Source organism: Protopterus annectens, chromosome 3.part1 (genome assembly GCF_019279795.1).
Source record: "Protopterus annectens isolate FY-2018-M chromosome 3.part1, PAN1.0, whole genome shotgun sequence".
In the NCBI taxonomy this organism is placed as follows: domain Eukaryota; kingdom Metazoa; phylum Chordata; order Ceratodontiformes; family Protopteridae; genus Protopterus; species Protopterus annectens.
The window spans coordinates 1,450,086,127-1,450,103,171 of NC_056732.1; the positions used below are offsets into that span (position 1 = coordinate 1,450,086,127).

Genomic DNA, 17,045 nt, shown 5'->3' on the forward strand with positions numbered 1-17,045 from the left:
TATATATATATATATATATACACACATACACAGTATGTGTCTGTGTGTGTGTGTGTGTGTGTGTGTGTGTGTGTGTGTGTGTGTGTGTGTGTATATATGAAGTGAGCTTTCAGTGAAGTGGTCCCACTGGATGAGCTTTCCATGAAATGAAATAGACCCATATATATTTATATATATATATATATATATATATATATATATATATGCATATACTTGTTATTGTTCTTGATATACATCTGAATATAATATTTTGCCTTGTGACCACTAGGCTAAATGTTCCTACATTAAATAATGAACACCTGCAAAAGAATGTTTAACAAATAGGCCCTTAGAAATGTCATATGATGAAATACATTTGCCAAAGTTAAATCACCATCATCATAAGCCCCTTTTTACCACTTTGTACATTGAGTCAGGGTATCTTCTCAACTGCCACCATTTCTCTCGATTCTGTGTACTCTTCTACTTTCAACAGCCATGCCTGAGTTTCGCAGGTCTCCTCTCATATGACCCATGTATCTCTTTGCTGGATGCCCTCATTTCCTCTCGCCTTCTTCCGATCTATCCCAAATCTTCTTCATCAGATTATCTTTTGCTTTCCTGCTCATGTGTCCCAACCACTGTAATGTGTTCTGTTTTACCTTCTCTGCAATTGGAGCTACTTGGCCTTCTGCTGTTATTACCTCACTTCTTCATCTGTCCCACAGTGTGCATCCTACCACCTGTCTCAGACATTTCATCTCGATCACCTGCAGGTTTTTCAGCTCCTCTGCTTTCACTGCCAAGGTTTCTGTACCATACATAGTACTGATCACACCACTTCTTACATTTCATCGTTGGCATTCCTCTGTCATGCACTGCCCCAAACACTCTGTGCCAGCTGGCTGCAGACCCTCTGATCCCAGCTTTAACCCCCTTATTCAGACTTCACTTCTCCAGCACCCCACCCAGGTACTTAAAGGTGTTATCTTGTTCCACTTTTTCCCTTCCATCTCGATTGTCAACTTCTTCTTTTTTTCCCATTTGCTGTCATTACAACTAACTAATCTGTACTCAGTTTCATCCCGTGTGCCTTCAGTTTTGCACTCTATTCCTGTATCCTTTGCTAAAGTTCTTGCCTCCATGCAACAACTTTGTTGATCTGTCCCCTCCAACCTGTTTGTTAATGTAGTCTATCACCAGTAGGTCTCAAGACTAAATCCTGATGTACACCCACACCCACAGCAAATCTCCCTGTGAGTCCAAACACTGTTTGTACTTGCATCATTGAGTCTTTGAGCATAGCCTTTGAGCATTTTACCAATGTTTTTGTGACTTTGAACCACCACAAAACTGCACAAATCAGCTTTCTTGGGACTTTGTGATATGCTTTCTCCCGGTCTAGGAATGCCTAGCTGGACTCTTTCATATGTTAATAGGATGATACTAGGCTATTGGCCCAGAGGCCTTATAAGCCTAGCTAAGAAGTTAACCCATGTTCCCTTAAAGTCAGCACCTGTTTTCCCTGTCAAGCAGGGACACAGGTGGGATCCCACTGGTATATTTTCTGTTTCCCATCCAGTTGTCCAGGTTCCTCTTAAAGAGGGCTCGTGAGATACTCTGCTTGACATGAAGAGAAAATCTATTACACAGATGGGGAGTCTTTGGGACACAAATCTATCCCACCAAGTTCTGTTAATGTCACAGACCAGGTTGAGACCTTGTGTTTGGGTTGTGCGAGTGGAGTTTGACTTACAGATATGCAGCAACTCCATCAAGGCTGAGTCTGAGACTGTCTTGTATGCCAGACACAGGTCACCTCTGAGCAGTCTGTATGAGACTGAGTAGAGGGACAGGACTTTTAGCCTATCTGTATAGGATAGGTGTTTGAGACCCTGGATTTTCCTGGTCAGGAACCTTTATGGTCTCTCCAACTGCTGCATGTGCTTGGAAAGGTACATGCCAAAGGGGGCATTGTATTCGATAATGGGTCTGATAAGGGAGGAGTACAAGGATGTTATGACCTCCTTGTTCCTGGATGAAATACCCTTACTTATGATGTGGGTCATGTGGAAAGCCTTCCATACAATGGGGGCAACATGGTGGTCAAAAGTCAGGTGGCTATCAGCCTGGTTGCCCAAGTCCCTCACAACTGTTTGCAAGCTTAGTACATTGTTATTAATGTGATAATTAGTGGGGATACGATTTTCCCCAAAGGGGATAATGATAAACTTCTTGGCATTCAGTTTGAGGCCATGCTTCTGGCACCAGTCATTAGTTTGGTTAAGGCCCTCTTGGAGGATTTTCACATCACTAGGGGAATTTATGACAGTGCCCAGACTGCAGTCATCTGCAAACTTGGTCAGCCACAGACCACTGGTTTTGGCTTGCACCTCAGAAAAGTATATCCCAAACAGCAGAGGCCCCATGACTGATCCTTGGGTTATGCCACTTGTTACAGGTCTACTACTAGAGGTGCCTTCTCCTATTTTGACTGAGTGGGTAATATCAGTGACCCAGTTAGCTACCCATCTGGTAACATATGGGTTGATGCCTAGCTGGGAGAGTTTATCTATTATGCCCAAGTGAGGAATAGTGTCGAAGGCTTTGGCTAGGTCAAGGTAGGTGGTGTGCACTTTCTTGCCCTTATCCATGGCTTTGGTGACTGTTTCAAATTAGGTGATCAAGTTTAACAGGCATGATCTCCCTTTGACAAAACCAAACTGTGTGGGATCAGGCATTTGGAGGTTGCCAATGTCCTTGTTTATAAGGTCCATGATAATGCGCCCCATGGCCTTGAAGATCAGGCTAGTTAGGCTGATGGGCCTATAATTGCCTGAGTCAGTGGACGCTCCACCTTTGTGCAGAGGGATGACAGTGCCTGTCCTCCATTCTACTAAAGTCACCCAGGATCAGGGTAGAGGGATGAATCTTGATGGATTCAAGTCGAGATAGATGGAGTGGGCATCCTGAGTCATGGTTGGGGGTCTGTAGCTAGCTATGATTTGAATAGGTGATTTGCCAAACGTTAACTGCATTTGGAGTGTCTCCTGTGCATCATACTGTTTGACCAGTCTGGAGGTGTGTATGTCTTTGATAAGTATTGAAACTCCACCTCCTTTGGCTTTGTAGCCCTCAGTTTAGGGTCTGAAAGTATGGTAGGACAAGTAACCTGGTAAAGCTGGGGTGCTCTCCACAGCTTTGAACCAGGTTTCAGTGACTGCAGAAATCTCAGCATCTTCCAGGGTGAGGAATGCTTGCAGTGAGTGCAATTTCATGTTAAGGCTCCTAACGTTTAGCAGCAAGACCTTTAAATTTCGTTTAGAAGAATTTTTCACATCAGTAATTTTGTTCTCATAATTTTGTCTAAAAAAGGCACTATGGGGGAGGCAAGAGCCTTTGCCAGAAACCTGAAACCCAGGGGAAACAGATGGAGGCCATCTCTGGCAAAGCATCATGGTCTATCAGTAATGTCCTCCCATGCTGTCAGGTACTGGATCCCCTTGGAATAACACCAGAAACTAAGCCAATTGTTAAAGTCAATCATTTTCTGTTTTTGTACTAAGTCATCATTCTGGGTGAAGGTAGGATGCTGCTTAAGGCTAGGGACATACCTGCCTGGGACACATATTCAGTGAGCTCAATCATGTCTCTCTTCATATAGTCCCGAGAGGTAAATCTCAAGTCATTCACACCAACATGGACTATGACAGAGTCATAACAGTACCTGTTGTTGGGAGACTTCAGTGTGTGAGTGACAAAGGTGGATTCTAGCACCTGACAAACAACTTTCCATGACTTTCCCCCTTGTCTAGCCTGATGAGGGGCACATCTGTGTGTCTCAGGATAGAGGCTCCTATGACTAGTACGTTGAGTTTGTAGCTGGGCCTTACAGGCTGTGAGGCACAGGCATGTGTACTATGTGTGGTGGGTTGTGATATGCGTGTGTGCTTTTTCCTTGGAGGTCTCTTTTGTTTAGGTATGTTTTTGTTGAGAACCTCCACATATGTAGGAATGTACTGTCCAGGTGTGGTTGGTGTTAGAGGTGTGGTGTTTGTGTAGACAACCTTCTCAGTGCCAGATGTATTAGCTTGTGATTGAGGCAGTACGGATTCTAGGTTCTTAATGTAATTGCATCTCTCACATATTGTGTTCCTAGGTGGTAGAAGAAGAGGGTTGACCGTGTACATGAGACAGTTGCTACACTGTCTCAGGATGCCCGTATCAACAAGACCAGAAGGAGAAACCACAGGAAATTGTCCATCCATGGTTGTTAGAATCTGTGGGAGAGAGGTAAAGGATGGTAGAGTGGATACTATCAGAATAGAGTACCTATAGGTGTGAGTAGGGCTGGATAAAATCAATGTAGTTGTAAGGGAGGACATCAGATACACAGGAGTGCTGGTAAGGGAAAAATGCAACTAAAATACCTTGCAATGGGTTAAAACAGTGCAGCGGCAGTGTGCAGCAAACAAACAAGTGCAACACCCTGCAAACACGGTGTATAAATACCAGAAAAGATGGAAGAATCTAGGAGCTTGAATTACTACCCAATCCCACTAGCCCCTGCTCTTTCAACCAATCACTCATGCTAGAGAAAGTCAGGCAACCCTGCTACTCTCACAAACAGCAAAGACAAGACACTGCCAGCAGAAGATAGCTGCCAGAAACACAAGAATCTCAACAAGCAAAACAACCGGGCCTAGATAACAGCAGCCTTCTATCCAGACTATGCCACCTAACTAGAACACAGAAGCCTCACAAAAATGCACAGAAAAGTACAGATAGAGCACTCACAAACAGAAAATACAACTCTCAGTATACAAAAGCAGTTTACAGTTAAGTAATTCAATAAAAATGCAATTACAGTAATGAAACTATCTAGCAATGAAAATACAGTTAAACAGTACAAAAATGCAGTGAAACAGTAAAAAAAAGCTTTACAACATTGGAAAATGTAGTAGATTACAACTATAATCATTAAGAAGTACAATTCAATGAAATAAATGTAAGAAAAACTTATTTTGCCCTTGGACCCTCAGGGAATTTCTGATTTGTCACAGTGATGAATCACCACTCCTCAACCTGGTAGAAACAAGCACAGCCCCCTGCAGACACAGGGTTTAAATACTAGAAAAGATAGAATAATCTAGAAGCTTGAATTACTGCTCAATTCTGCTAGCCCTTGCTTTCATCATTCTAACTTCATCTCAACTGTCTTACTCAACAGTATTGCTACTATTGTTACTGTTATGCAAGAAGCCCAGAATTTCTGGAAAGAAGATATAGAAAAATTTAAGAGAGGCATTAGAGGAAAGAAAAATACTTTCACAAGAAATACTGTCAAAAGCTTTGAATGCAAATTTGTGTTAACTAATATAATAGATTCATGAAAAATATTATATAGACCAAGAAACCTTGAGCAATTTGGAAAAAGAAGCAATTGAGGAAGTGTGAAAATATAAAGAACAAAATGTAGAGATTTTTGAAAGGTATAAAAAAGAAACGTGGACATTTAGAAAGAAAGAGAGATCTGATATGGTGCAATATTTATGCAAAGGAGAAAATACTAACAAGCAGCTCCAAAGATATTCAAAGAGAAATACAGGAAAAGGCACCTAGATATGGAAAATTTCACAATATAAAACATAAAATCACAAAAAGGGAATGTAGAACAGAAGATTAGTAAAGTAGAAGTTTAACAAAGAGAAGCTGAAGTTATGGAAGACCTGTGAAGTGAATGATTTAGTGTAGAAAGTCTAACACGGGTTATGTCACAGCATAATGGAACAAAGAGTCTCCCACGTAAGGAGAAAAAGGTGGAGTGGGAGACATCTGAAGAAGAAATATGGACACGGGAAAGAAAAAGGGATTTAATATGGTGCAATAGTTGTGCAAAGGAGAATGCAAAACTATTCAATACAAAAAAGCAGCACCATAGATATTTGAAGAGAAATACATGCAAATGTGTCCAGATATGGAAAATTTTACAATACAAAGAAAACAAAGGGGAATGTAAAAAATAGAATAAGTAATAGAGAAGTTAAACAAATAGAAACTGAAGTTATGGATTAACTGCAAAGTGAAGGATTTAGTGTAGAAAATCGGGTCTATGTTATAACAGCGAACGATCAAAAGATCGAACGCTGTTATATCGACCACGAAAGAACGAAAACAAGAAAGACCGAACAGCCAGAACAGTGAATTTTTTCCCTGGGAAAAAATTCGCTGTTCCCCAAAAAAAAAAAAAAAAAAACACACTAAACACTATTTTAAGTGAGGGGCTTCACCCCCCCACACCACTCCCCCACTTAAATATGCCAACTTCGAGATCGCACTACAGTGCCGAAAATGGCAAAGTGACGGAAGCGGCCAAGCGACTTCTTTCCCATGGAAAAAATTTGCTGAAAAGTTGCTTCATCATTTTGCGTTTTTGACATTTACAGTTCGACAAAGACGCATTCGACATAATGCATCTTCCTTTTTCTGACAGGAACACAGAAAATCTAACTCTGGTAACATCACAGCATGGTGGGACAATGAGTCCCCAAATTAAGGAGAAGCCAGTGGAGTGGAAAACATCTAATCAGTTGCCATATGAAGATACTTTGGAGCCTTCAGTAAGAAACCAGTTCAAAAGCTCAGGTGGAGTTGCACAACTAGGGAAGGAACAGGAAACTGTGGCAATTCTAACGCAGCCAATGTTGTGGAGTGATAGGCCAGTGATTTCTCATATGAAAGAGCAATGGATAACACAGGATAAAACTGAAGAGAATATGTCACAGGAATGTGTTCTGGAACTTTCTTTAGAATGCCTGCAGGAAACAGAGAACAAAACATCTGCCTTTAATTTAGAAGAAAATGATTTAAGGGAAGATGTTGTGCAGTTTAATTAATAGATAAAGTCTTACCACAAAAACACAGGGTAGTAAGGGAAAGGAAGGGAAGAAATAAAATGCCAGCATGAAAGTATCAAAAAGAAAAACTGCAAAGCAATTAAAACAAGAAGTGCTGCTGTTAGAAGAGTACAAGAGAGGGAATAGATCAACAAAAATACATAGAAAGATAGATGTGATAAAAGTAACGAGCAGTATCAGAACAGACCAGGATCTATCAAACACTATTGCAAATAATAAACTAAAGATATCAGCATTGGCAGAAAAACTTAGAAGATATGCAAATAAATATAAAGGAAAAGTGCAAAATAAGCAATATATTGATGACCCAAAATGTTTTATAGAGAACTGGGAAACAAGGCAAAAGAAATAAAAACAAAAAAAAGAAGAAGAAGAAATAGACACGTTTTGGAGAACTATCTATGAAGATCCTGTGGAACATAAAGATGCTGTGTGAATAGACGAAGTAAAAGAAAAAGTAAAAAGTATAAACGTACAGGATATGAAATGAGAAGAAGTAAAAGAAAAAGTAAAAAGTACAAATGTACAGGATATGAAATGAGAAGAAGTAAAAGAAAAAGTAAAAAGTACAAACGTACAGGATATGAAATGAGAAGAAGTAAAAGAAAAAGTAATAAGTACAAACGTACAGGATATGAAATGAGAAGAAGTAAAAGAAAAAGTAAAAAGTACAAACGTACAGGATATGAAATGAGAAGAAGTAAAAGAAAAAGTAAAAAGTACAAATGTACAGGATATGAAATGAGAAGAAGTAAAAGTAATAAGTACAAACGTACAGGATATGAAATGAGAAGAAGTAAAAGAAAAAGTAAAAAGTACAAACGTACAGGATATGAAATGAGAAGAAGTAAAAGAAAAAGTAATAAGTACAAACATACAGGATATGAAATGAGAAGAAGTAACAGTCAGATAAATAGAAAAAAAATAAGAAAAGCTCCTAACTGGAAAAACCCAGGCCCAAATGCAGTATCATTACATGAAGATTTAGACCTAAGTAAGAACTATTTATATGCACACCCCGAACAGATGCCAACAAGTTTGACAACAGGAAAATTGATACTCCTCCTTAAGAGTGAACCTGCAAGATATTCTAAAAACTATAGACCAATAGCCTGCCTTCCGGCGATGTATAAACTATACACTGGAACTGATGCCAACAGAGTTTATAGTCATTTAAAAGAAAACTGAATCGTGGCAATATAACAAAATGGTAACAAAATAAAGTCATATGGAACAAAGGATCATTTGTTGTTAAATAAAGTCATAATGGAGAACTGCAAAAAGAGGAAGAATCTATGTTTGCCATAGATAGACTACAAAAAAGCATTTAATATCATCCCACATTAATGGATAAAGCAGTACTTACCAATGTATAAGATACACCCTACATTGATTAATTACATTACAGTCACCATGAAACAGTTGTAAACCACTTTGCAGTTAAGCCATGATAAAGGATAAATTATTATCCGAGGAATAAAAGTTAAAAGTGGGATATTCCAGGGTGACTCTGTCACCTCTGCTCATTTGTCTTGCCCTTAACCCATTAAGCTGTCTACTTAATAGATTAGTTCATGGTTGCAGTCTGGCTCCCAGTAAACAATAAAGAGTAAAGACATATTCTTTTTGTAGATGATTTAAAACTGTATAGTTCATCAGATGATGAACTGAAAGCACAACTGGACGTGGTCAAAACTTTCTCAGATGATATAAGAATGTCATTTGGTCTTGATAAATGTGCAAAAGCAACCTTTAAAGCAGGAAGGCTGCAGCACCGAAAAATATCAGCTTGGGACAAGAATGTGATATAAAGTAACTTGAGTAGGAGCTAGTGTATACATATTTGGGAATTTAGGAAGGATCAGCAATAAAATATGAACAGATGTGAATAAAATGTAGGAATATTTTAGAAGACTAAAATTAATACTGAAAACTGCCCTGACATCTAGGAACAAAGTCCAAGCTATAAACCAATTTTGCTCTTCCTGTTCTAATTTACAGTTTTGGGGTGACTGACTGGCCCCAAAAGGTATTGGATCAGTTAGACAGGAAAATAAGAAAATTGCTTCATGCTTACCAAATGGTTCATAAAAATCATTGTATACCAACATTATACATTCCCCATTCTGAAGAAGGTATGGGCCTCCTCAAAATTGATTACATGTATAGATCTGCAATTGTACACTGGCAGTATTTGTCCCCTTTGTTCCTGTACACCAGCAGTATTTGTCCCCTATGTTCATGTGCAGTGGCAGTATTTGTCCCCTTGTTCTTGTACACTGGCAGTATTTGTCCCTTTTGTTCCTGCACACCGGCAGTATTTATCCCTATGTTCTTGTGCAGTGACAGTATTTGTCCTCTTTGCACTTGTACAGTGGCAGTATTTGTCCCCTATGTTCTTGTGCAGTGGTAGTATCTGTCCCCTTGTGCAGTGGCAGTATTTGTCCTTGTTCTTGTACACTGGCAGTATTTGTCCCCTTTGTTCCTGTACACCGGCAGTATTTGTCCCCTATGTTCTTGTACAGTGGCAGTATTTGTCCCCTATGTTCTTGTGCAGTGGCAGTATCTGTCCCCTTGTGCAGTGGCAGTATTTGTCCTTGTTCTTGTACACTGGCAGTATTTGTCCCTTTTGTTCCTGTATACTGGCAGCATTTATCCCCTATGTTTTGTGTAGTAGCAGTATTTGTCCTCTTTGCACTTGTACGGTGGCAGTATTTGTCCCCTATGTTCTTGTGCAGTGGCAGTATGTGTCCCCTATGTTCTTGTACAGTGGCAGTATTATACCTATGCTTCAGTCATCTGGGATACACCTTTCTCTCCATAATGCTATGAGTGCCCTCTTTAGCCATGTCTCCCCTAATTCACCCAATATCTTGATCATGTCTGCCATGATCTCATCTAAACCCGCTGTTTTCCCTGACTTCATTTTCCTTAGTGCTGTTCTTACACCTTCTTGTGTGGGCTCCTCTTCTTCTTCTTTCACTGTAGGCTGTGTCGGGGTAGTACAGCTTCTCCAGGGTTTTCTTCCTTTAGAAGCTATTTGAAGTACACCTTTCATCTGTTTTGATGTCCTCTGGACTGGTGAGTAGGTTGTTGCTGGCATCAGTGCAGCTTCTACATGGTTTTCATCTTTCAGAAGATGGTGGAAGTACTACTTTCATCTGGCTTTGATGTGGACTGGATGATCAGGTTGTTACTGGCATCCTGTATGAAGGGAGTCTGCTGACTGTCTTCTTTATCTTTCTATCTTTCCATACAACGTGATAGAGGTTCTTTGTGCCATCTGCAGAGTCACTTCTCAGAAGCTGGCAGAGTACCTCTGATGCCTTGTTTTTTGCTATTGCAACTGCTCTCTTAGTCTCTCTCTTAGCCAACTAGTATTCCTTCCAGGCCTGATCTATCTTTTCTATCTCTCACTCTTTCCTGCACACCTTCTTTCTTGTGATGACTTCCTCGACTTCTGTATTCAACCACCAGCTTTTCTTATGTACCTTATTACTAAACCTGGCTTGGCCACATACCTGATCTACAGTACTCACACAGGCCATTTTGAGGCGCTGCTCTTCTTCATCGTCTCTGCCTATTCTCTCTTCTTACAACATGCTAGAGCCCTGATCATTTCCTTGAACTTTTGGTCATTCTCTCCAGTCAACTTCCAGGTCTTCAGCCTAGCTTCTATTTACCTTACAACTTTCTCTGACCACTGTTTGCAGCTGATTGTGTCAACCAGTGGTTTCTGCTGTGGGCTGACTGTTTCACTGGGGATGACTTTGCAATTACTGATTCTACTCTCCCTGCCCTTTCCTTACTAGGAGGAAGTTTACCTGAGTTGCAGGTTGGCCACGCTTGTGTTTAATCCTGTGACTGTCTCTCTTGATGAACCATGTGTTGGCAACCATTAAGCCATTTGCCAGATAGAAGCCTAAAATGGCCTCTACTTCTTTATTCCTATTATGCCATCCATGTGGACTCATGCTGTTCCCATCTCTGTCCAAATATGTGCATTCAGGTCCCCCATTATCAGCACCAACTCGTGTTGTCTTGCTTTATCTAGTAGGTCCTGTTAGTGCTGCTTGAATGCACTATTTTCATATCGGTCACAATCCTGCTGTGGGGCATAGGCTGAGATTATAAATACTGCTCTGTCCTTATGCTGGAATCTGATTGCCATGATAATGATGATGATGATCATCATCATCATCATCAACCCCCTTTTCCCATTTTCTGCATTGGGTCAGGGCTGATTGCTATGTGTCTGTCAGTAATTCTAATGACATCCCTCACTGCCTTCTGAAGCCTCTCCCTCACCACAATTCCCACACTATTTCTAGTCTGTCCTCCTACTGTGTAGTAGTCTCTGGAGCCCAATCCAAGTGGTTTTGCAGCACTGCCTTTCCATCTTGTCTCTTGGATAGAGAAGATGTCCGCCTCATTCTTACCATTGTGTCATTCACTTAAAAGCTCCATCCTGTCAGTAAACCCACACTGAGTGCAGTGATCTTTAGTTTATCTTTGACAGGATGACTGGTTTTACATCCAGCTGTTGCTCAACAGAGATATCCTAGGTAATCCAATATGGCAACTGGACACCAGCTGATCAGTAGCTTATTGGCCCAGGGCTGCAGGATTTAACGGTATACACAAAGTAGCCAATAAGGGCACATAGACCCCTTTCACTGTTACCATGGGTTCCTGGCGTAGGTTGGAGTAGTCCAGGTCCTCAACCCACTTATCACTATGAAATACCCATGCCCATGTTTTGGTGCCATTATTCAACATGATCTAATCATCTATAGCCAATGTGTACCCCATCAAGTGGCTAGCCCTGACGTGGTGCATAATCTGTGATCCCTGTTCTCCTGTCTAGAGGATTCTGCACACCACAGTTGAAGCCCAAAGTGGTTGGTCGACACCGCTTTTCCCTCTATAAGCACCATCTAGAGTATGTGTTGCTGCCTACAACTCCATTCTTGGGTGAATTTAAGGTGGAAACATTCAGCATGTGTTTGAGAGGAGGGAGGAACCTCACAGAGAAACAGGGAAAACATAGAAACTCCATACAGACATTGCTGCAGTATCCCATGTGGTCCATAAACTTTCTTTAGCAGCAAGAAATGTATCTATGAGTTTTCTTATCTGTGTTTTTGAACCGAAAATCCATCAACATTTCAAAATTATGTACACTGTCGGTTTACTATCAATTTGTCGACTGTAACACAGTCGAAAAGCCATGTTGTCGAACCAAAATGTCGGTTTGCACAACATCGACTAACGTAAATGTCGAACCAGATGTCTGAAAATGTCAATATCGACATTTTCAAACAAGAAGCAGACTCCCAGGCTGTCTGCCTGTCAAAGTTGCCACACTACATTACGTTTGCAGGGGGGCAAGCCCCCCTGCACCCCCCCCCCACTTATATATACAAACTCCAAGATTGCACTACAGTGAGGGTAAGGGTACATTTCCCGATCCACACTAAAGTGCGATCTGGCTTGGAATGTCAGAATTCACAACAGCGAATGCTGTATTGCATTCGCTGATGTAAGTTCCGACATTTTTTGTGTCGATGTTTTGAGTCGACATAAAGCTCTCTCGACATTTTGTAAATCGCACAAGTTGCGATCGACAAATTGATAGTAAACCACACTGTCATTATAGACACACCTGATTCCCCAAGAATCATGCCACTTGCTGTAGCAATCAGTTTTATATACTGGGATACAATGCGGCATAACAATGTAAGATTTTTTTTGTACTATAGAAAGTGTGTGTAATAATAAGATTTAGGTAGTGGGTTTCAAAAATAAATCATCCCCATTGGATACCTGATATTCCAGAGCAGAGTTTAATGTACAGGTAAAGCCTGTTGATAAAAAGAAGCACAAAATCTGTCATGAAATCAAGGCACCAAGACTGCAACCTTCCTTGGAAGTCCTCATGTCCTTTCTCCTCACTAGCCATTACTCTTAAAAAACAAGATTAATGAGAGGACTGTACAGCAGCTACTAGACTCTGCCTTCCTTTCCTGTCACTAACAAAGGCTCACAGAAGGCCATGTTTAGTGAGTGAAAAATAAGGAAATGCATGCAACATTCTAACATAATTAACTGCAGCAGCAGTTACAAGGACTTGCCTTTTCCCAACAGTAACCAAGGCTCATACAAAACAGTGGCTTGTGAGCAGAGAAATAAATAAATGAACTGCTCTAATGCAAGTAACTGCAACAGTTACAAGAAAGGATGTGATGTGCATTTCTAGGGGAGTTTTAATGCTTTGCTCTATATGTTGCTGAAGACAATGACTTGCATAAACTACTTCTGCTATTATTTATGCATTTCTTTGATCATAATTAAACATCTGAGCTATGCAGAGTACATAAAGTGCTGGGTGATTTTACTGTGTGCATATTTGTGTGTGTGTGTGTGTGTGTGTGTGTGTGTGTGTGTGTGTGTGTGTGTGTGTGTGTGTGTGTGTGTGTGTGTGTGTGTGTGTGTAGACATACTAACATGACTTATATTTTTGACATAAAAAAATTCTTCCAACAACAATTACATATGCTTTAGCAAATTTGAAACAATAGGCAGAGTTTTACAACAAACATATACTACAATGTATATTCTAATTAAAAAGTACAAAACAATTTTATAGATGGCTCATTATCTAAGTACAATAATGCCATCCAGGTGGGCATTACAGGGAAATAATGGATTTCTAGAAGTGATGAGGCAATCCACCTGTTGCACTGGGCCTCAACAGCCCTCTGGGTAGTTAATTATTTCCCTGGAATGCCCACCGTTGGACATTATACATATATTTGCCATCTACATCCCTTCCCCTACATGCATGATCTGTCCAATGGCCTCCCTTCTGCAGCCAATCAGCCCATTCATTCCCCCTACAGGACAAAAGCTAAGCTTATTCATTCCCCAGACAGAGTTATCTCCCAACCCACTACAGGAAAAGAGCTACATGTATTCATTCCCTAGACAGAGAGTCCAGATAATGGCTGACCTCATTATTCCCCAGATGGGGTGACAGCCATCATTCCCCCTACAGGACAAGGGCTAACCTCATTCATTCCCTAGATGGAGCGATCCCTCCCCCAGTAAAGGGCTAAGCTCATTCATTCCCCAGATGGAGTGAGAGCCCTACAGCCCTTCCATTCCCTGAACATCTGACCATATATTTCCCTCGGATGCTGGTTCAGATTACCACTACTGCTCACTCAATGAATATGCACATGCATCTTACAACACATGCAATTCCCAGGAAAGGGAGAAACACCAGTGCAAGTCTGGTCATCCAGTCCAGTTAAATGAAGTAACCATGGCCTCTCTGCCCAAGGTGATCACACTGGCAATGGCCACATTTTCCCACCCTGAACCACTTCTTCCAGGTGCCCAGTTCAGCTAATTAAACCCAGGTCATCTGAAACAAAGACAGGACTTTATTCCTTATATCCAAGAAAGCTGGCTAGCCACCTACCATTTTTGACTTTCATAGGTCATGTGGGCTAAGTTCTTAAGTTTGAAGAGAGAAAAAAATACCTCCCAATCCATGACATACCCGACCAGTTCCCCAGCTTCATATTTGGTGTTTAGTGACAACAAAGGAAGAATGCAGTAAGGATATTATGATTACTTACCGACAAATCATGCTATAGTAAAATTATTTTAGTTTTAGGCACACATTATCTTTTGAAGTGACAAGATGATTTTTGTCTTTTGATCTTGGCAGGAAAAGAAGAAACTCCTTCACTGCTTGGCCTTTGTGGCTCTCTGACCTCAATGGCGAGTTACAAATCCCTCACCAGCCTGAAATCCAATGAATGTCTAACAAGCCCTATCGCAGATATAACAAGTCCAGGATTGAGTCCATCCTGAAATGTACAGAAGGATACTGAGGAAAAGCTGCAAAACTGGGTGCACTAGAGCTACATTCCATCATTTTATAGCTGTGGACAACCTACTGATTTATCAGCTGTTAAAGTGACAAAAAATCATGTTTGCTGCTTTGTTTTATTGCACTGTCTGTTAAACAACAAGTGAACAAACTACAATGAGTCATGGCAGTAACCTGTTTTAGAATCAAGTTTCAAAAAAATATTTATTTTCTTCATGGCTGTGTTGCCCAGTTTTTTTTTTTCTTTTTGTTTTCATTCAACTGTTGCCATTCAATATGTTTTACTAAATGGCAATCTACAGAAAGGTATGAATTTTGATCCTTTTTAGGCAAAAATAACTACAGTACAAATAATACAATTCTAGCAGCACAAAATGAAATACTAGTAACAGAAGTGCAAGCATTTTCTCGTCTGTGGTTTCCACAAGGAAGCAGTTTTACTTAGTGTGCTAAATAACATGCAGCTGAAAGTAAGATGTTTTGATTCCTTATACTGTCTCCTGGAGTCAGGTGATTCAAGTATGTATGTGCGTGCGTGTGTGCGTGTGCGTGTATGTGTGTGCGTTTCCTTAAAACAATGTATGCTTGCTTGTCATAAAGTAAAAACATAAGAATCTTGTGTCTCTATGTACAGCTGGTATTTTAAACTTTTTACAAACTGTGCAAACTGATAATATGAAGTATTATAACATTAACATAAACCTGTCCTGAAACCTACCATTAAGACACACTGAAATACAATGATGTCTGCTTACGGTGTAAAAATCTACTTGGGTCACATATTGTAGAAAAATGTATTTTTAACTTTAAAGTGCCTATCATAAGATCCCTGTTAACACTCTTCATTAACAGATGTGTGACCAGTAAGACAAGCAGTTTTCCTACAGAAAACAACATCAAAAGACAATGTTACCAGAGTAGGAGCTCAAGAACATTCTAGAATCAGTTGTGAATGAAACATACAGTGCCAAAGGTATTAAATAAGCTATCAACTGTTGACTTGAGCATTAAACACAAGCCATGTCTATTATTATTTAAACGTGCCTGAGATTATGCATGGTAAAACTAGAATGTTTGTTATTCATGTATTGAATCTTTAAAGCACTCATGGTCTTAAACACAAGGCCCTGAGGCGAAAATAAAATGAAGTTAATAAATACTTTAGCTAACCTAAATAAGATTGTAAGAGATTGTACAGTGACTTCATGGAAATGAATGTAATGAAGAGAGCAGCAGTATTACCCGTTTACATTAATGACACATATATGTTTTTAGCACTGTTTCTTCCACCCGTGGGCTTTGTCAGATGAATGTGTATACATAGAAAGGGTAGCAGTATGACCCCTGGAAGACGTTACAAATTGCTTTCACAATGCATTTTTCCAAATGGTTACATGTTAGAATGTGACATGGGTTAAACTGTGAAATGGCAAACAGCCAATCCACAAGCATCAGAAGTGTTAAAAACGAATACCTGAAGCACATAAGGGTGAAAATCTATGGCGTAAGCATTTTTCAAGGGCCAAGCCCACACACTCTACTGAACTCAGTGCTTGTGTGTGTGTGTGTGTGTGTGTGTGTGTGTGTGTGTGTGTGTGTATATATATATATATATATATATATATATATATATATATATATATAAAATGTATGTATATGTGTATATATAAATATATATATATATGTATATATATATATATATATATATATATATATATATATATATATATATATATATATATATATAGATGTGTGCATATACATATGCACACACACATATAGATATATATATATATATATATATATATATATATATATATATATATATATATATATATATGTGTGTGTGTGTGTGTGTGTGTGTGTGTGTATATATATATATATATATATATATATATATATATATATATATATATATATATATATATATATATATATATATATATATATATATATATATATATATATATATATATATATATATATATATATATTGGTATACTTTGATAGAAAACACTTTTCACTGAAACTCATTTTGTTGAAGCCTCATTTCACTGAAAATGAATTCCCGGAGCACAATTCACTAAAAGCTCACTTCACTGAAAACACATTTGAATGAAACTCATTTCATCTAAGCAGGCATATGTCCTGTTCCCCACTGAAGTGCGATCCTGGAGTTAGTATATATAGTTAGGGGGGGTGGGGGGTGTAGCTCCCCACATAGTTTGGATATATATTATTTTCTG

At 39.4% G+C, this 17,045-nt stretch overlaps 1 protein-coding gene across 2 annotated transcripts in view; it reads left to right on the plus strand.

Annotated features, from left to right (window-relative positions):
* RUNDC3B (RUN domain containing 3B) overlaps window positions 1-16,279 on the plus strand; it is a 2,404,839-nt gene extending 2,388,560 nt beyond the window's left edge. For both annotated transcript variants that reach the window (XM_044067523.1, XM_044067522.1), the window contains one exon: window positions 14,635-16,279. In XM_044067523.1, coding sequence (XP_043923458.1) covers window positions 14,635-14,780 — 146 coding nt within the window. In that variant the 3' untranslated portion in view covers window positions 14,781-16,279. The remainder of the gene's footprint in view (window positions 1-14,634) is intronic.
* The last annotated feature ends 766 nt before the right edge of the window (window positions 16,280-17,045 follow it).